The sequence below is a fragment of the Bufo gargarizans genome, chromosome 11 (assembly GCF_014858855.1).
Source record: "Bufo gargarizans isolate SCDJY-AF-19 chromosome 11, ASM1485885v1, whole genome shotgun sequence".
NCBI classification, from domain to species: Eukaryota; Metazoa; Chordata; class Amphibia; order Anura; family Bufonidae; genus Bufo; species Bufo gargarizans.
The window spans coordinates 76,209,776-76,230,440 of record NC_058090.1 but is presented as its reverse complement, the minus strand read 5'-3'; the positions used below and the strand labels follow the sequence as shown (position 1 = coordinate 76,230,440).

Sequence of the window (20,665 nt, the reverse complement as noted above, 5' to 3'; positions counted from 1 at the left end):
AATTAGGGATGAGCAAATCCACTTCGTATGAAACATCCGAAGTCGATTCGCATAACACTAATTATGAGCTCCACACAGTATTAGAATGTATTGGCTCCGATGAGCCGAAGTTATTACTTTGCAAAGTCTCGCATTAATTTAATTTCTACTGTAAATAACCTTTTACCGACCTCAAGTTCGGCTCTGTACAGTATTCTAACAAAGTTTTAGGCGTACGATCGCGCTGTAAAACGCCCGACGCTCAAACAAGTTCTTGAGCTTTTTTGGGGCGTTTTGTCGCGCGTTCCCATACATAGATATTCGGGAACGCGCGACAATGTGTGTTGGCCTGTCTCTGTATGCGCGATTGTAAACGCCGGTGCAATCGCGCATACAGAGCGCTCCTTTAGGAATGCTCAGGTCTGAACCCAGCGTATAGCTTATTTGCTCAAAATTGGAAAAGTGAGGCTAACCTTTTCCATTATAGGTTTGATATACTTTGTGTTCCTTCTCTTGCAGGTTTGCCGAGTAGCTTATGAGATCATGCAGACACTCCACCCCGATGCTTCCGCTAATTTCCACTCCCTGGATGATATTTATTATTTTGGAGGACAGAATGCTCACAACCAAATTGCCATATATCCCCACCGTCCGAGAAATGCAGATGAAATCCCCATGGAACCTGGGGACGTTATTGGCGTGGCCGGCAATCACTGGGATGGCTACTCAAAGGGCGTTAATCGTAAACTAGGCCGGACCGGTCTCTACCCTTCATACAAAGTTAAGGAAAAAATTGAAACTATTAAATACCCAACATATCCGGATGCTGACAAATGAGAGACGACCACGAGCGTCTGATGCCGGAAGCTCCTATGTGCCCACTGAACCACCAGACAGACTGGACTGCGCTTCTAACTTATGTGAGGACGAAACACGACTAAAGGGACTGTAACGGGAGACGGTCTGTGCAGAACATTTCCAGTACAAAGCTGTCTCATACAATCTGTCTGCCCGGTCAACAGAGCACGGTGCTCTCCTTCTGCCATTAACTGACGGTATCTCAGACGTTAACACTGCCATATTGTGCAATTAGGGCGACCTGAAGATGTTTTATACTTGCGAGGTTTTAAACAATGATGCCCGTTACTAATGGTTCACATGGCCAGAAGAATCCAGCACAGCCTGAAGCACTGTGTGGATGCTCATTGTGACTATGACACTCCGCGCCAAGAGTCCAAAGGAAGTTGGATGGTTTCACTTAACAACATCTGAGGAGAAAGAGTCGCATTGTTGTTCCGTACATGGACGGCCATCACGCAGACAAACCATTCACTGTTTGTTGCTGTAGGAAGGTTTTTTTGTATAAATTCTCCATGAGATGATTCTTACACACGTGTTTCTTGGCATTGTCTTTGATAACAAACAATTAAATAAGATAAAAATGACCTGTTTATAACCGTTTGCACATTGCTGAGATGGGGAGGTATGTCTGCTGGGCAGTTCTGAAGGGTAGAGATTGGGTCCGTTTAGTAGAGTCATTCTTAAAGAGGACCCGTCCCCTCTCCTGACATGTCTGTTTTAATAGCTTCATGCATTCCCCATGTAATACCAATTCTGGAGCATCTATTCTTATGGCTCTATGTTGTGCCGTTCCTTTACTATGGTGACTTGCTAGCAGTCTGCAGTAAGGGTACAGAGGGGGTGGTAATTGGTTGGGGGTGTGTCCAATGAGACAACAGGAGTACTGATTGGACAGAGTCAGACACCCCCGCTACTGGTAACACCCAGCAGTACCTTAACTGCAGACTGCTGGCAATTTATTACAGGAACGGCACAACATAGAGCCATAAGAATAGATGCTCCAGTATTGTCATCACACAGGGAATACATGTAATTACTAAAACAGACCTGTCAGGAGAGGGGACAGGTCCTCTTTAAGGTAGTCACATACTTTAGATAACTGTCAAAGCTAAACAATTACCCTTCCTACTGCCATACACCTCTGGTGAAGAGTCATGTTGAAATCTTAAATACTCAAACCTTCTAGCCCTCTAACTGCAGCCATCAAAGGAGAGTCGGGATACCCCCATACACACAGCAGGTGATGTGTCAGCATTATTAAGAAATATTCCTGCTATATGCATATATTTAAAGATGCCTGTCACGGTGTCACCTGGATCTATTCTTATAATTGGATGTTGTTCCTTTCCTCTGTTGTTCCTCATAGAAGTTTATAGAAAACATTGCCAACCAGGTGTTACCGGTCGGTTGGGGAGGGGGTATCCCTACATGGTCTGACATTGTCCAATAAATTCTGCCAGTCACAAAGGGCTGTGTCCCTGCACTGTCTAACATGGGATGAAAATGTAACACCCAGTTGGCAATTAATTGATACATTTAAAGTAGGAATAATGGAGGAATGACAACAGAGGGTTACAACAATAGATGCTCCTGAATTGGTACATGGGGAATGTTACTAAAACAGACTTGTCGGGATAGAAGATGGGTCCTCTTTAAACAAAGACTCAGGGGCACATTTATTAAGGCGTTTTAGATGCCGGTCTTAATAAACCCCTGCGCTGGATCCGCCAAAGTAATGAAGAGGCGCAGGCCTCTACATAACTCCAGCGGATCCTTCCCTACTTCTAAATGTAAGACAACTTCTGAGCTGTCTTACATTTAGACCTTCCCTGCCCACATTTTTGACCTGGCATGAGCGAGGAGAAGTCGCAGATTGCGGCACAACTAGCCATTGATCCCCAATCTGCGCCTGAAATACACCTAAAATAAGGATATTTCAGCTGCATAAATGACCCCCTTAGTTCACAAAAACACAATTCTACAAAATACTACTTAAAGAGGACCAGTCACCAGGATACATGTATTGAAATAGTTTTATTACCTTACAGTGTGGCCCCCAGTCATGTTTTTCCGCTTTTTTTTTTCCGCCACACTGTAAGGTAATATAACTATTTCAATACATGTATCCTGGTGACAGGTCCTCTTTAAAGGGGGAGGTTTATCATTCCTTTTAGGCCCCATGCACACGTGCGTTTTGCAGTCCGCAAATTACGGAACCACAAAACACGGACAGCCATTATTATAACTTCCTATTCTTGACCGCTAAACGGACAAGAATAGGATAGGTTATATTTTTTTTGCGGGCCACGGAACGGAGCAACGGATGCTGACAGCACACAGAGTGATGTCCACATCTTTTGCGGCCCCGTTGAAGTGAATGGGTCCGCATCTGAGCCGGAAAAACTGCGGCTCGGATGCGGACCAAAACTACGTTCATGTGCATGAGGCCTTACATGCAGAAAACATTGGTCTTGATAAATCTCCCCCAAAAGTGTTTTTCTGGACATCAATATCTGATCAGCTGGGGTCCGATTCCCGGAACCGCTGCTGATCAGCTCTTTGATAAGGCACTGGTGCTGGCAGTAACCCCACAACCTTCACCATTCATCAGTCACATGGCGCAGCTCAGCCTCACAGAAGTGAATGGATCTGAGCTGCGATACCAAGCACAGCCACTATACAATGTATGGCGCTGTGCTTTGTGAGCACAGGAGCCACCCCGATGCCTTCTCAAACAGCGGATCAGTGGGGGCCCGAAATGTTAGGCCATCAATGTTCAAAATTGCTAAATCCCCTTTAAAATGTATATTTAAAACACCCTTTTACAGTTTATACGTAGATATTGTCTTCATAAAAAGTCACAATGACTTGGTAAATACATTACGTTACAGAGTTAGAGCCGGTATAATAGCCTAGAGCTGCATTCAAAATTCTGCTGGTCACTACTGGAAACAATCGACAGGTTTTCAGACTAGAATACAGCGCCTGTTCTAGAGCGCAACAAACAGGAAGGTTTATGTAGCTACTGGGCCAGCAAAGAAAGCATAAAGATTTCAGCTCTGAAGCCTACAGAGTTGTGAAATGCAGACAGTAACTCGAATTCAGTCCCACAAAGTTACTCAACATGTATGTAGATAATACCACTACATAACCTTAGTAACAATGCAGCATTAAGACGTTCGTTTTACAATTAGAAATCTTTTTTTTTGTATGTTTCGTGTCCATGTTTACAGCTATGTTTCATTTTATACCACAACAGACTGTGCCGGTGTCTGACCTTTGCTTCACACATCGTCTTTCCATGTCCTCCCATTCTGTTCCCGAGAGCTGACCAGAAAACTGTGTGTACAACCATAAAGCGGGGATGCCTTAACACTGTTCACAGTGGGCTGTGTAGTGATTGTATTGTTGTTAGAGTGCCTTTCAGCCTATAGATAGATGAGACTTTCTGTAGTACAGTATCTGTCTTTTTGCATCTGTCATGTAATGATGCCTTACAATTAAAGGAAAATGGGAGGATTACGATTGTTCCTGAATTGTACAGTAGGCCCTACACTTCTACTGTATTCTTTCTTTCCTGTTGCTTATATAGCGCCAACCTGTTCAGCGGGTTGTCACCATTCACAACAGTCTTTGTGTCAGACACACACCAGTTCCTCACAAAGCCAGTTAAGCTAGCAGTACGACGCACAAGATGTTCTCGGTTAGATGTGAACTCGACCCAAATAATGCAAAGCAACACTGGCATTGTGCCACCCGGACTATTCACAGGATAGATGATAAATATCTGCTTGTGGGAGTCTGAGACCCCCAGTGATCCTGAGGAAGGGGGTCCCTGGATGCCCTCGCTGAATTAAGTACTGTGCATGTCTGTCCATCATTCCATTCATTTCTATGGGTCTACACAGACAGCAGTCCTTTAGAAGTTACAGAGGGTTATTACTTGGCTAAAGTAAAAATGAAAATCACAAGGATCCAGAGATCTCCACATCCATTGCTCTGCTAGATTTATATCAAGCTGGCCGCTCAAGGGGAGTGTCTTTTCTGCTGCAGCTCAGGGGGTGTGTCCATGTTCTCCCTATCACAGCTCAGGGGGGCGTGTCTCAGCTCTACCTATCACAGCTCAGAAGGCAGTTGAAGGAAGAAACTGAGCATGTGCGGCCATCTCAGTGAGCAGGTCAAAGAATTACAAAAATATTCAGATCCAGGTGCTGGTTTGAAAACTACAATATTATTTGTGGGGCATCCCCTTAATAGCGTGGTGAGACGACAAGAACTACTGCCCCCCGGATCTCTGAATCACTGGTGGTCTCAGTGGTCAGAACCCCTACAATCTGTGCATAGAAAATACTCTTTGTGGAATACCCCTGAGCTGCAAAAAGTAAAATTACCTAAAACTGGCTCATTTATAAGAAAACCTGATGTCCATAAATATACTACAAATAACAAATAAAACTTTTCAAAATCTCTGTCCGTGCTTTTCTAAAAAGTAAGCATTTTTATTAAAAATCTATGTATTCAACCAAAAATGTGTTTGACAATAGTAATATGCCTCCTTGTCTGCGGAAGAGACTCAGGGTGCAGACATGTCACTGTGGTCATCTTCACTAAGAACTGCAGCACAGAAGCCGTTCAGCGAGTGTGAGGGACCCACTGTGGTCGACAACGTACCCGCCACAGTCCAGGGATAGAATGGACGTCAGCATGTCAGTGCCCCGTACAATAAGGTTATAAAATAAAGACTTGAAGCCAGTGCCATTCCCTCCAGAGGCACGGTGTTCCTATACGTAGTGTGGGCGCTCATGATATCACACAGTGTGCTTCCCCGGCCAGCAACAGACTTTGTAGTTGGTTGTATAATTTACAATATTGCAATAATGAAAGCGTACCGCAGCAGAACGTGTGGATGCCCAGCCTGTCCTTGTGTTACACAGCCATCTGATTTACAGTAAATGGACATTGTGTAATGCTTAATTTCCCCTGTGGTGGCGCTGCAGCAGAATTAAACCGTTAACTGATAGGGTGCCTAGCAAAGGGGACAGCCAGCTTTTTTCATGCAGCCCTTGTGACAAAAACAGGGCTGTGATGATTATTTTTTGCAAGGGTCAATGGCAGTGACAGAGGGAGATGCCTTACTATAACCCCTTAGATGCTGCAGTCACTATCGACCGGGGCATCTGTCACCTAACTGAAATGCAGGGTCACTTACATGCTTTGGTCCATTCGTTTTCATAAAATCCCAGTGAGGAGCTCCAGCAGGGATAGAGTCCTGCCCCTTTCACAGACGATTGATAGCCTTCGTCCTATACAAGCTGTCCATAAACAGCAGGGAGGACATGACCTAACTCAAAGTCTCTGACTCTGTGTTTCAATCACGGTCTCTGCCCTCAGATAGGGCAGTATAAAAATAGTGACCTTCCCGATGATCTAGCAGGGTGATTGGCATTTAATTTAAGAACCTTTTACAGGGGCAGATAACTGCCCAAACAAAGGGCTGAATGACTACATTATTGTCAGCAGCACGTCCCCTGTTTACATGGGGCGATGTGCTGCCAAAAAACGAGCGTTTTTAACCCCTGCATAACAGATCCAATCAGCAGGACAACCGAGTATTTGCTCATTTGTTGGCAAAATCAGGCAAAAAAAATATTCCCACAAATATTCACTACTGAATATAGATGAGCAATTATAAAAAATCGTCCTCCGTGACCAGCGAGGCGCCGGCCCCTTAATTGACATTGCCATGCATTTCACCTGGCCTTGTCAATCTCGTGCCTGCGCCTCATCTCTGACCGGAGAGGCTGTGCTGCTACCTGAGTAGCACAGATGCTGAATGTGCATGCGTCTCTATGCTTCCAGGTGTACCCAGACGTGAGCGGCGCATGCAGTCACCATCTGTGCTCCTCAGGTAGCAGCAGCACAGCCACGGCATTTGCCACCACTGTAAAAAATGGGAAAGGGTTGAGTCTCTTAACCACCTCCGGACCGCCTAACGCAGATTCGCGTTCCGGAGGTGGCAGCCCTGCGCACAGTCACGCATATATGCGTCATCTCGCGAGACGCGAGATTTCCTGTGAACGCGCGCGCTCACAGGAACGGAAGGTAAGCGAGTGGATCTCCAGCCTGCCAGCGGCGATCGCTCGCTGGCAGGCTGGAGATCCGAATTTTTTAACCCCTAACAGGTATATTAGACGCTGTTTTTATAACAGCGTCTAATATACCTCCTACCTGGTCCTCTGGTGGTCCCTTTTGTTAGGATCGACCACCAGAGGACTCAGGTAGGTCAGTACAGTCGCACCAAACACCACACTACACCCCCCCCCCGTCACTTATTAACCCCTTATCAACCCCTGATCACCCATGAACACCCCATATAAACTCCCTGATCACCCCCCCGACAGTCTCCGTTCAGACGTCCGTATGATTTTTACGGATCCACGGATACATGGATCGGATCCGCAAAACGCATACGGACGTCTAAATGGAGCCTTACAGGGGGGTGATCAATGACAGGCGGGTGATCACCCATATACACTCCCTGATCACCCCCTGTCATTGATCACCCCCCTGTCATTGATCACCCCCCTGTAAGGCTCCATTCAGACGTCCGCATGATTTTTACGGATCCATGGATACATGGATCGGATCCGCAAAACACATGCGGACGTCTAAATGGAGCCTTACAGGGGGGTGATCAATGACAGGCGGGTGATCACCCATATACACTCCCTGATCACCCCCTGTCATTGATCACCCCCCTGTCATTGATCACCCCCCTGTAAGGCTCCATTCAGACGTCCGCATGATTTTTACGGATCCATGGATACATGGATCGGATCCGCAAAACACATGCGGACGTCTGAATGGAGCCTTACAGGGGGTGATCAAAGACAGGCGGGTGATCACCCATATACACTCCCTGATCACCCCCCTGTAAGGCTCCATTCAGACGTCCGCATGTGTTTTGTGGATCCGATCCATGTATCCATGGATCCGTAAAAAATCATGCGGATGTCTGAATGGAGCCTTACAGGGGGGGTGATCAGTGACAGGGGGGTGATCACCCTGATCACCCCCTGTCATTGATAACCCCCCTGTAAGGCTCCATTCAGACGTCCGCATGTGTTTTGTGGATCCGATCCATGGATCCGTAAAAAATCATGCGGATGTCTGAATGGAGCCTTACAGGGGGGGTGATCAGTGACAGGGGGGTGATCCGGGAGTCTATATGGGTGATTACCCCCCTGTCATTGATCACCCCCCTGTCATTGATCACCCCCCCCCCCCCCCCCCCCCTGTAAGGCTCCATTCAGACATTTTTTTTGGGCACAAGTTTGCGGAAATTTTTTGTTTGTTTTTGTTTTTTCTTACTAAGTCTCATATTCTACTAACTTGTGTCAAAAAATAAAATCTCCCATGAACTCACCATACCCCTCACGGAATCCAAATGCGTAGACATTTTTAGACATTTATATTCCAGACTTCTTCTCACGCTTTAGGGCCCCTAAAAAGCCAGGGCAGTATAAATACCCCACATGTGACCCCATTTCGGAAAGAAGACACCCCAAGGTATTCGCTGAGGGGCATATTGAGTCCATGAAAGATTGAAATTTTTGTCCTAAGTTAGCGGAAAGTGAGACTTTGTGAGAAAAAAAACAAAAAAAAAACAATTTCCGCTAACTTATGCAAAAAATAAAAAATTTCTAGGAACTCGCCAGGCCCCTCATTGAATACCTTGGGGTGTCTTCTTTCCAAAGTGGGGTCACATGTGGGGTATTTATACTGCCCTGGCTTTTTAGGGGCCCGAAAGTGTGAGAAGAAGTCTGGGATCCAAATGTCTAAAAATGCCCTCCTAAAAGGAATCTGGGCCCCTTTGCGCATCTAGGCTGCAAAAAAGTGTCACACATCTGGTATCGCCGTACTCAGGAGAAGTTGGGGAATGTGTTTTGCGGTGTCATTTTACATATACCCATGCTGGGTGAGAAAAATATCTTGGTCAAATGCCAACTTTGTATAAAAAAATAGGAAAAGTTGTCTTTTGCCAAGATATTTCTCTCACCCAGCATGGTTATATGTAAAATGGCACCCCAAAACACATTGCCCAACTTCTCCTGAGTACGGCGATACCAGATGTCTCACACTTTTTTGCTGCCAAGGTGGGCAAAGGGGCACATATTCCAAAGTGCACCTTTCAGATTTTGCAGGCCATTTTTTACACATTTTGATTGCAAGGTACTTCTCACACATTTGGGCCCCTAAATTGCCAGGGCAGTATAACTACGCCACAAGTGACCCCATTTTGGAAAGAAGACACCCCAAGGTATTCCGTGAGGGGCATGGCGAGTTCCTAGAATTTTTTATTTTTTGTCGCAAGTTAGTGGAATATGAGACTTTGTAAGGAAAAAAGAGAAAAAAAAAATCATCATTTTCCGCTAACTTGTGACAAAAAATAAAAAATTCTATGAACTCACTATGCCCATCAGCGAATACCTTAGGGTGTCTACTTTCCGAAATGGGGTCATTTGTGGGGGTTTTCTACTGTTTGGGCATTGTAGAACCTCAGGAAACATGACAGGTGCTCAGAAAGTCAGAGCTGCTTCAAAAAGCGGAAATTCACATTTTTGTACCATAGTTTGTAAATGCTATAACTTTTACCCAAACCATTTTTTTTTTGCCCAAACATTTTTTTTTTATCAAAGACATGTAGAACAATAAATTTGGCGAAAAATTTATATATGGATGTCGTTTTTTTTGCAAAATTTTACAGCTGAAAGTGAAAAATGTCATTTTTTTGCAAAAAAATCGTTACATTTTGATTAATAACAAAAAAAGTAAAAATGTCAGCAGCAATGAAATACCACCAAATGAAAGCTCCATTAGTGAGAAGAAAAGGAGGTAAAATTCATTTGGGTGGTAAGTTGCATGACCGAGCGATAAACGGTGAAAGGAGTGTAGGGCCGAAGTGTAAAAAGTGCTCTGGTCATGAAGGGGGTTTCACCTAGCGGGGCTGAAGTGGTTAAAGGGGTTCTCTAGGAATTAAAAAAAATGAAAATACTTAAATATTATTTTATAATAAATATATTCTCAAATACCTTTCGTTATTTATAATGGCTCGTTTTGTCTGGGGAGCAGTCATCGGGGTAAACAAAATGGCTGCTGTCCCATTAGTTCACATAAAACCTGTCCTAATCACACAGGAGGACAAGTTACTTCACAACACTGAGGTAAAGAGCTGCCTCATCCTCTAAGGCCTCTTTCACACGGGCGTGAGTTTTTTTGCCCGGATAAGAGCCGGGTGCTTTGCGGGAAAATGTGCGATTTTTTTCTGCGCAAGTGCAAAACATTGTCATGCGTTGCACTCGCGTGAGAAAAATCGCGCATGTTTGGTACCCAAACCCGAACTTCTTCATAGAAGTTCGGGCTTGGGATTGATGTTCTGAAGATTGTATTATTTTCCCTTATAACATGGTTATAAGGGAAAATAATAGCATTCTGAATACAGAACGCATAGTAAACCAGCGCTAGAGGGGTTAAAAAAAATTGAACTCACCTTAGTCCACTTGATTGCGAAGCCCGGCATCTCCTTGTGTCTCCGCTGCTGATGAACAGGACCTGGGGTGAGCTGCTCCATTAAATACAGGTTAAGGACCTTCGATGACGTCACTCCGGTCATCACATGGTACGTCACATGATCTTTTACCATGGTGATTCACCATGGTAAAAGATCATGTGATGACCGGAGTGACGTCATCGAAGGTCCTTAAGCTCTATTTAATGGAGTAGCTCACCCCAGGTCCTGTTCATCAGCAGCGGAGACACAAGGAGATGCCAGCTTCGCGAGCAAGTGGACTAAGGTGAGTTAAATTATTTTTTATTTTTTTTAACCCCTCTAGCGCTGGTTTACTATGCATTCTGTATTCAGAATGCTATTATTTTCCCTTATAACCATGTTATAAGGGAAAATAATAATGATCGGGTCTCCATCCCGATGGTCTCCAAGCAACCATGCGTGCAAATCGCACGGCATCCGTACTTGCTTGCGGATGCCATCCGATTTTCACACACCCCATTCACTTCTATGGGGCCTGCGTCACGTCAAAATCTGAAAATATAGAGCATGCTGCGATTTCAACTGAACGCACAAGTGAGGCGTTAAAAACATCGCTCATGTGCACAGCCCCATAGAAATGAATGGGTCAGGATTTAGTGCGGGTGCCATACGTTCGCCGCACGGATCGCACCCGCACGGAAAACTCGCCCGTGTGAAAGGGGCCTAAGGCTACTTTCACACTTGTGGCAAAGTGATCTGCATGCAAATAGACAGCATTTGTAGACGGATACAGATCCGTCTTACAAATGCATTGCAAGAACCGATCCGTCTCTCCATATGTCATCCGGACAAACGGATTTGTTATTAAAAAAAATTACATTTTTACCGGTCTGCGCAGACTGGAAGCACGAATCCAGAATTTTGGACGGAGCTAATACTGGAGCATGCTGCGGAATTTCCTCCATCCAAAATGACGGCGTTCGGTGACTGAACTGAAGACATCCTGATGCATACTGAACAGATTGCTCTCCATTCAGAATGCATTAGGATAAAACTGATCAGTTCTTTTCCGGTATAGAGCCCCGACGACGGAACTCAGTGCCGGAAAAGAAAAACGCTAGTGTGAAAGTACCTTAAGGCTGGGTTTAGACCTGAGCGTTTTACAGCGTGTTCCTACGCGCTGTAAAACGCTTAACAGGCAAGAACCAATGATTCCCTATGGGAATGGTTCTCACCTGGGCGTTTTACAGCGCGTACGATCGCGCTGTAAAACGCCCGACGCCCCAAGAAGTACAGGAGCTTCTTTGGGGCGTCTTGTCGCGCGTTCCCGTACATAGACTTCAGCGGGAACGCGCGACAATGGGCGTTTGCTTGCCTCTGTATGTGCGATTGCAAATGCCCATACAATCGCGCATACAGAGAGTACGCTCAGGTCTGAACCCAGCCTAAGTAATGAAAGGTATTTGTGAATATGTTTATTATAAAAAAATAAATAAGTATATATTTTTTTCTTTCCTAATTCCTGCAGAAGCCCTTTAAGCAGAAGGCCCAGTCCCTCATTGCTCAAGGGGGCTATTTTTTTAATAAATGCAATCTCCACAAATCAATAAGCTCATCAGTACTCCTGATCACCAGCTCCTGAAAAAGAAAAAAAAAAAAAAAAAAAATCTCTTCATGCGCTTCTGTATGTCCCAGATGATGATGTGAAAATAAGATAGACAGAAAAATGTTTATACCACCCTAAACCAGGCCCAGTGTCTTGTAGGGATAGCTCAGCTGAGTGTAATGATACCTATAAAGCGTCTCTTTGCTTCATTCTGGCTAAAATGTTTATTTAAATCTATATGCAAATGAACAGTTAAGTGCACCTAGGGCAGGCCCAAACCACTGTACAACCTTGCTTCCTCTGCTAGCCCCTCCCTCTTCTAGATTGACAGACTCAAACGAGATAACTAAGCAGGTCAATCATGAGGGAGGGGTTGGCAGAGGAATAAGGGTGCATATAGTGGTTTAGACCCGCCCTCAGTGCACTTAACTGCTCATTTGCATATGGAATAAAAGTACTTTTTCTCCAGAATGAAGCAACAGACCACTAAGTGAAAGGTATCACTACATCCAGCTGGTCTGGTGACAGGCTCCCTTTAAAAGCTCCTTGTAATGTGGCCCAATAAAACATGTTTAAAAAAAATAAATATAAAAAAACAAAACACTTTGTCTGTTCCGACCCAGCGCCATTTATTTCTCTTGCAGCCAAGATGAGCAGAGAAGGGATGAAGAGCCACCCATGGGAGCCTGCAGACACATGCCACTCTAGTAATGGTGCCAGGTGCAGTGAGGACAGAACATGACAGTGCATACTTCTCCAGAAGGCACAACTAGACGACCCCTCAACCCTGACAGGCACTACTTACTTACTACATGGCAGTACCCTGCACTACTCCTGATACTCAGGACAAGCAATGTAAAACTCGTCCATGTCTTGCACACTAAGGGTCCATTCACATATCCACAAAATCGGTCCGCATCCGTTCCGCAATTCTGCGGAACGGGTGCAGACCCATTCATTTTCAATGGGGCTGCAAAAGATGCTGTGCTGTCTGCATCCGCACTTCCGTTCTGCGGCCCCGTAAAAAAAATAATTGAACATGCCCTATTCTTGTCCGCGGTCCGCAAAATGCGAAATGCACATGGCCGGTGTCCGCAATTTGCGGACCTCAAAACAGTTGCGGACGTGTGAATGGACCCTTATAACTGTGTTCCGTGTCTCAATTTTTTCCATCAGTATTTAATACATTTAGCAGTTCTATCAAAAATTCTAATAAATAGAAGAATGCCCACTCAGCGCATAGCAGCCATCCGTGGAAAACGGAGCACATACAGATGGTGGAGTTTTTTTCATAGACTCGAATGGGTGAATTTAGTGTGAAAATCAGACCAAAATAGTGCATGCTGCATTTATTTTTATTTTTTTCTGCACTAACCGATCGTTCGGAAAGAAAATCCGACATGCGAGTTAGCCAAATGATTATTATCATCAGTTCATGTGTGGACTAAACACTGACATTATACAGGAAACTGACCTTTAGGCCTCACACTACCGTTTTTTGTTTCCGTTTTGCAGGCTGTTTTTTGCGTTCCGTATACTGGACCATTCATTTCAATGGTTCCGCAAAAAAAACGGAATGTACGCCGTATGCATTCCGTTTCCGTATTTCCGTTTTTCCGTTGAAAGCTAGAACATGTCCTATTATTGCCCGCAAATCACGTTCCAAGGCTCAGCCCAATTTTTTCTATGTAATTACTGTATACTGTATATGCCATATGGAAAAACAGAACGGAAACAAAAAATCGGAACAATGGATCTGTGAAAAACGGACTGTAAAACACTGAAATAGCAATACGGTAGTGTGAAAGAGGCCTTAGGTACCAAGCAAGAACATGACAAATGTTCCCCCCTTACAATGGCTGGAGAGATTAGTGTCCATTTAACTAAGGAGGTCCTAGAGGCAAGATGGCTTGTCCTCCAAGAACATACTGCCCATAAAAATCTTAGGGGGTCATTTATTCCCTACAGCGGGCAGTGGATCTGCCACAGTTATGTAGGGGTGTCGGCACCTACATACCTTCTTCGGATCCACCACGGCTTCTAAGACGGGTTCCTAGTTGTCTTACATTTTGACCATTTTCTACCGGCCCCTTCCGCCCACTTTTTAAGACCTGGCAGGAGCAGGGAAAAGTCGCAGATTGTGGTGCAAAAAACCTTTGCAACGCAATCTGCACTAGAAATAAGCCTAATATAGGCATATTTCTGATTAGTAAATTACCCCCGTAGTTCTTTGGAGAAAGAGTCAATCACAAAGGGAACAGTATGGAGAAGATCACAGTGAGTTGGTGGACCACCAGTGAAATCATTAAAAACCCCAGGAGATGCTGATGGATCTAGCAAACCATTCTAGAAATTATTGACAGAGCAGACAGGATGTCCTCTTCTGACCTAGATAACAGCCACCACTAGAGGAATGTAAGCTGATTGTTCCACTGACATAGCCATACGAGAGCATGTGTTTTGCTGAACAAGATGGGGCCTCAAAGTAGACACCTTAGGGCCACATCTGCCTACTATTACTTTAAAGCAACCATATTATTGGTATGGCCTCCTGTCCCATACATACGACAATGGAAGGTCACATGACCAAACACATTCAGGCACTGGCTACGGCTGGTGGCCACTGCATCAAATGATTGGCTGAGCAGCCAATCCAAGCTCTTTATGTGTCAATCCTGGAAGAGGGAAGTGGAGAGCAACGGGGACCGAAGAAGTGTCGGAATGGAGGAACGAGTTGTCGGGTGAGTTATGACTACTTTTTTTTTTTTTTTTTACTTTTAACTTATTCTGTCACCTTTTAAAAAAAAACAAAAAAAAACATTAATTTCCCTGGAAAACCCTTTAAAGTCTTAGCCATCAAACAGAATGCACATTAGCAGTCTAGCACAGTGGTCCCCAACCTTACTACTGGGGGACTACCCCTGAAAAACATTTCCACTCCAGGGAAACCTTACTCCCATTCCTGAATCAAAGAAGGTTGGGATAGGGAAGTCTAATATATTCTGTGATATATTAGTATATACTAAAAGTTTATAATAAACCCTTGTTGGAAATCACCCCAGATCAAGCGGAAGAGGCACAGCCCCAGAAAACACAGGGGCCCTAACTTCTGTAAGACATCCATAATTGGCCTACTGGCTTACTGGTCAGGACATCTCCCACGTTGCTAGACACATTCACACAGGCTAAGTATTGGGACAATTATTGGAGACTGAGGTTTGTACAAACACTCATTCCTGATAACTGCCTACAGTAAAGGTGCAGCAATAACAGGACTAGAAAACAAAAAGAGAAGGTAGCCGCACCTTAGGGCAACTATGCCCGATATGACCTGTCCAGATGACCTCAGATGTTCACCTAAGGGTACTTTCACACTTGCATTGTTGGATTCGGGCAGATAGTTCCGTCACAGGAACTGCGTGCCAGATCCAGAAATCCGTATGCAAATGGATAGCATTTGTAGACTGATCCGGATCCGTCTCACAAATGCACTGCAATACCGGATCCGGGCAATGATGAAGAACTAACATTCCTACGAACGTTCATCTCAACCATTGCTCTGCCCTCTGCAGAAGCGCCCCTTACTGAAAACATCCTTCGGATTTTAATTGAATGTGCCCCCCTCCCCCACCCCCCATATTATCTACTCAAAGTTAGAAGAAAAAAAAATATCAACCTACCGTAATTCAGTGCAGCTAGACCATTCTCTTATCTGTCGGCGAGTCTCATCCATTAATGGAAAGTGTTTTGTTGACTGCGCTTCTAGTTTGAATTTCAAATGTATTTCATCCTCACCATGGAGAAGATAAGTCATGACAAATGAGGATCCTTCTTCTAACACCCAGTTAGGAGACGCAAATCTGGCAGCATGTGATAAGAAGGTGGCGGAATGCTGGTGCAATTCAGCTGCACATTACCAGTGCCACCTATGTGACTTCAATCAATACTGCCATGTCAATGGGCAGAGAAGAACACATCACACTCGTTTGACCACAAACGTCATCTGCAAAATTAAAATTTGACAAACAAATGGTTGGTATAATTAAAGGAGGTTTACGGGAGAACAATACTGATGACCTATCCTCAGGACAGGTCATCAATATCTGATCCATGAGGGTCTGACTCCCAGAACCACCAGTGATCAGCTGTTCTAGGGCACTCCACTGCGGCCTCCTCAGAGCGTACCAAGCGCAGCACCGTACATTGTATAGTGGCTGTGCTTGGTATTGCAGCCTAGGCCCCTTAACTTGAATGGGACTGAACTGCAAATAGACCATGTGACCAATGAGCGTGCCATCATGGGCCTAGAAAGAGGCCACAGCACTCACCAGTGCACTGCAGCTTCTTAAAACAGTTTATAGGCGGAGGTGCCTGGAGTCAGACCCCCACCCATCAGATAATGATGACCTGTCCTGAAATTTTACTCCTGTTGCTTTAGCCTCAGATGCTCTAGAGACCATAGAAAATACATTCCCACCTCTCCTGTGTTTTCTCCTCTCCCTAAGGCCTGATTCAGATGGCTGTGTCTCCATAGGGAACGTGGATGCCGAATACAATATTCTCCAATAGTCTTCAGGTCCCAGCCTGGCTGGACATGCACTTTCATAGGAAAGTTGACTTTTGTATCATATAAATACCGGTATGTATTGCTCGGATGCTCTAGAGACAATAGAAAATCGTGCCAAGTCCCCACACATCACCGCTGCCAGACAATCAGTGGCCTCAGCGGTCATGTGCCATTCCTGCACACATCAATGCTGAGGCCACTGATCAGATGGCAGGACCAGAAATAGAAGGGTTAGAGTCATGCTGCAGAATCTGGGACATCCAAAGAAAAGGACTGGTTGTTTTTTTTTTTTATTATTATTTCTAACATACCATGCCTGCCCATCCCCAAATTACAGCCCCTTTAAGTAATTCTATCCTCTGGATAGGTCATCAGTATCTGATTGATGAGCGGTCTGACACCCAGGAGTAGCTCGGGGTCTCTTCAAATGAGATATGAAGCCTGAAAACCTTTCGAACTAAATCTGCCCTCCAAAAGCCAAATGGGCATTCCCATTCTCCCATATGGAGCTCTTTCCCTTCTGAGCCCTGCCGTGTGTCCAAACAGCAGACCACATATGGGGTGCTGACATGTTCAGGAGAAAATGCTTAACAAAAAGTAGGGTGCTTTTTCTCCTGTTGTGAAAAGAAAAAATGGGGGGCTTATGTAACATTTTATTGGAAGAAATTACATTCTTTGAGGGTTGTAGTTTCCAAAATGTTTTTTCCCAATTTTACGTAAATTTAGAATTTTAAAAAATAAAGGTAAAATATATAGACTCAAATTCATCACTAACAAAGTACGATGTGTGATAATAAAACAATCTCAGAATGGCTTGGATCAATAAAAGCTTTCTAAAGTTATTACCACACAAAATTTGACCATGTCAGGAAGGTGAAAAATGTCTGTGTCCTGAAAAGGTTAATACATCATATTAAATATATTTATCTTGTAGTCGCAGTCAAACTTTCTACCAACCTCCACTACAAACTGACTCCAAGCCCCGGCCCTGACACAATTTCCCATGATCTATATCAAAATAAACAAGTCACAACAACAATCACATCATTGTTTTATGTTTTTTCTGTCAATAATGTAATATATTACAAAAAAAAAAGTTGCCCTTTTCTTTTTCTTTTTTTTTGACACCAGAAAAACTGTATATAACCATTAAAAAATTCCTGCTATATGTGTTGTAACAATGTCTATGGTAAAGTGGGTGAAAGAGAATCCAGAAAGCTGTGTTTCAGCATAGTTTGCGGAGACAGGTTGTTTAATAATTCATGGGCTGGGTTCTAAAGGAGTGGCATGTAGGTTGGTAGTAGGATATCCCATTCCCCCTTCCAGTCGTTCCCAGATGTGGCTACTGGGATCTTTACTGGGGAATAAATAGAGGCCTCAGTTAGAGCCAGTGCCTGGAAGCTGATCGTTGTCTGCTATGTAAAGCCTGACCCACAAAGTTACAGAGAACATAGGTGAGAGAGAGGGGGTCCCTCAGTGCTCCAGACTAAAAAAAATAGGAGCCAAATCAAATTTTTAGTCGCCAAATCGCCAAAGGTGACTAAAAAATGGCGAATGCTCACCGCATAGGAGATATTTTTTAATAGTTTGGACAGCGCTATGTAATATGTTTATTTATTTATTGTTTATATATTTTATATGTAAAATTGGGAAAGGGGGGATTTAAACGTAATATTTTAGGGTACTTTCACACTAGCGTTTTTCTTTTCCGGCACGGAGTTCAGTCCTAGGGGCTCAATATCGGAAAATAACTGATCAGGATTATCCCCATGCATTCTGAATGGAGAGCAATCCGTTCAGGATGCATCAGGATGTCTTCAGTTCAGTCATTTTGACTGATCAGGTTTTATCTCCGGCGAAAAAAACTGAAGACTTGCCTGAATGCCGGATCCAGCATTTTTTCCCATAGGAATGTATTAGTGCCAGATCTGGCATTCAAAATACCGGAATGCACCCGCACTAAATCCGGACCCATTCACTTCTATAGGGCTGTGCACATGAGCGGTGATTTTCACGCATCACTTGTGCGTTGCGTGAAAATCGCAGCATGCTCTATGTTGTGCGTTTTTCACACAACGCAGGCCCCATAGAAGCTAATGGGGCTGCGTGAAAATCGCATAGCATCCGCAAGCAAGTGCAGATGCGGTGCGATTTTCACTCATGGTTGCTAAGATGACAGTCTACTCACTGTATTATTTTCCCTTATAACATGGCGATAAGGGAAAATAATAGCATTCTTTAATACAGAATGCATAGTAGAAGGTCAATATAATAAACATTTGTGGCGCAGTGCGCCCCCCCCCCCCCCAACACCCCAGTATGATAAACATTGGTGGCGCAGTGTGCCCCCCTAATATAATAAACATTGGAGGCGCAGTGCGCCCCCCCCCCCCCAACACCCCAGTATGATAAACATTGGTGGCGCAGTGTGCCCCCCTAATATAATAAACATTGGAGGCGTAGTGCGCCCCCCCCCCCCCCAACACCCCAGTATGATAAACATTGGTGGCGCAGTGTGCCCCCCTAATATAATAAACATTGGTGGCGTAGTGCGCCCCCCCAACACCTCAGTATGATAAACATTGGTGGCGCAGTGCGCCCCCCCCCCCCCCAATATAAGAAACATTGGTGGCGCAGTGCGCCCCCAACACCCCAGTATAATAAACATTGGTGGTGCAGTGTGCCCCCCCCCCCCTCAATATAATAAACATTGGTGGAGCAGTGCGCACCCCCCCTAACACCCCAGTATAATAAACATTGGGGGGCGCAGTGTGCCCCCCTCAATATAATAAACATTGGTGGCGCAATGCGCACCCCCCTAACACCCCAGTATAATAAACATTGGGGGGCGCAGTGTCCCCCCCCCCCCTCAATATTACAAACATTGGTGGCACAGTGTGCACCCCCCCAACACCCCTGTATAATAAACATTGGTGGCGCAGTGTGCCCCCCTCAATATAATAAACATTGGTGGCGCAGTGCGCCCCCCCCCCCCTCAATATAATGAACATTGGTGGCGCAGTGGGCAGTACCAATGAGGGTCCCTCCCCTCCCTGCTGCCAGCGGCTCTGCTATTGTGGGCTGTGACGAAGCTGACTCAGACTGAAAAGAACATCGGCGGCGGCGGGGCAGAGAACTATCAGCTCCTGTGCCCGTCGCTGTTCAACTGCAGAGCTGCCGCGGAGGGTCTAGTCGCAAATGGACTAAAAAGTCTTGTCGCCATTTGTAAATTCTAAGTCACATTGGCGACCATTTTGGTCAGGTATTTCTTTAATATTCTTTCAATTCCCAAAGTCTGAGAAGCTATCATTGCCAACATCACCACATCTACGCAAACCTGGTACAATTGGTGGAAGATGCAATGGTTGCTAGAGGCAACGGCATGACAAAAGTAGTGCAGTAAACTGATATGCCCTGGTGCCTTGCAAGGCCCGTTGAGTAAAATGGGGGGGAAGTGATAAAGCAGCTGATACAAGCCAACCTGCAGAAGGTGCATGAAGAGGCCTTACATGCACAACAGCAAGTGATGAAACAGCAGCAGAGGATGATTTACAAGCCCAGCAACAGGCCAATCTTCAGCAGCAGAAGATGAATCGTCTGCTAATAGAGCAAGTGGCTGCATTGAGAGGAACCGGTACTGTCTAAAGAGTGGAGGACAGGCCTACTGAGACTGCTAATGTGAAAAGGGCTGTGCAGCGGGCCTTGCAAAAGATGACACCAGATGACGATGTGGAGGCCTACCTCACTGTGTTTGAGAGAATGGCAGAGAGGAAAAGACTGCCAGTTGTGGAATGCGCAGAAGTAATTAGTAGTAAGGTCAATCCTGGAGGACAATCTGGTAGAGGCTGCAAAGAACTTAAGACTGGGGAAGAGGTTCACCTTCCAGCAGGACAACGACTTGCCCAGTCACGGTCTAGACCTAAATCCTGTTGAGGATCTGTGGTAAGACTTGCAAATTGCTGTTCACAGACGCTCTCCATCCAATCTGACTATTTTGCAATGGAGAGGGCAAAAATGTCAGCCTCTAGATGTGCAATGTGAGACATACCCCAAAGGACTTGCAGCTGTAATTGCAGCGAAACGTGGTCCTACAAAGTATTGA

At 44.9% G+C, this 20,665-nt stretch overlaps 1 protein-coding gene across 7 annotated transcripts in view; it reads left to right on the top strand.

The window, feature by feature from the left end:
- The window catches only part of FUT8 (fucosyltransferase 8), a 156,792-nt gene extending 155,368 nt beyond the window's left edge, over nt 1-1,424 (top strand). For all 7 annotated transcript variants that reach the window (XM_044272455.1, XM_044272454.1, XM_044272457.1 and 4 more), the window contains one exon: nt 499-1,424. In XM_044272455.1, the coding sequence (XP_044128390.1) occupies nt 499-816 (318 nt within the window). In that variant the 3' untranslated portion in view covers nt 817-1,424. The remainder of the gene's footprint in view (nt 1-498) is intronic.
- Nucleotides 1,425-20,665: the final 19,241 nt, after the last annotated feature.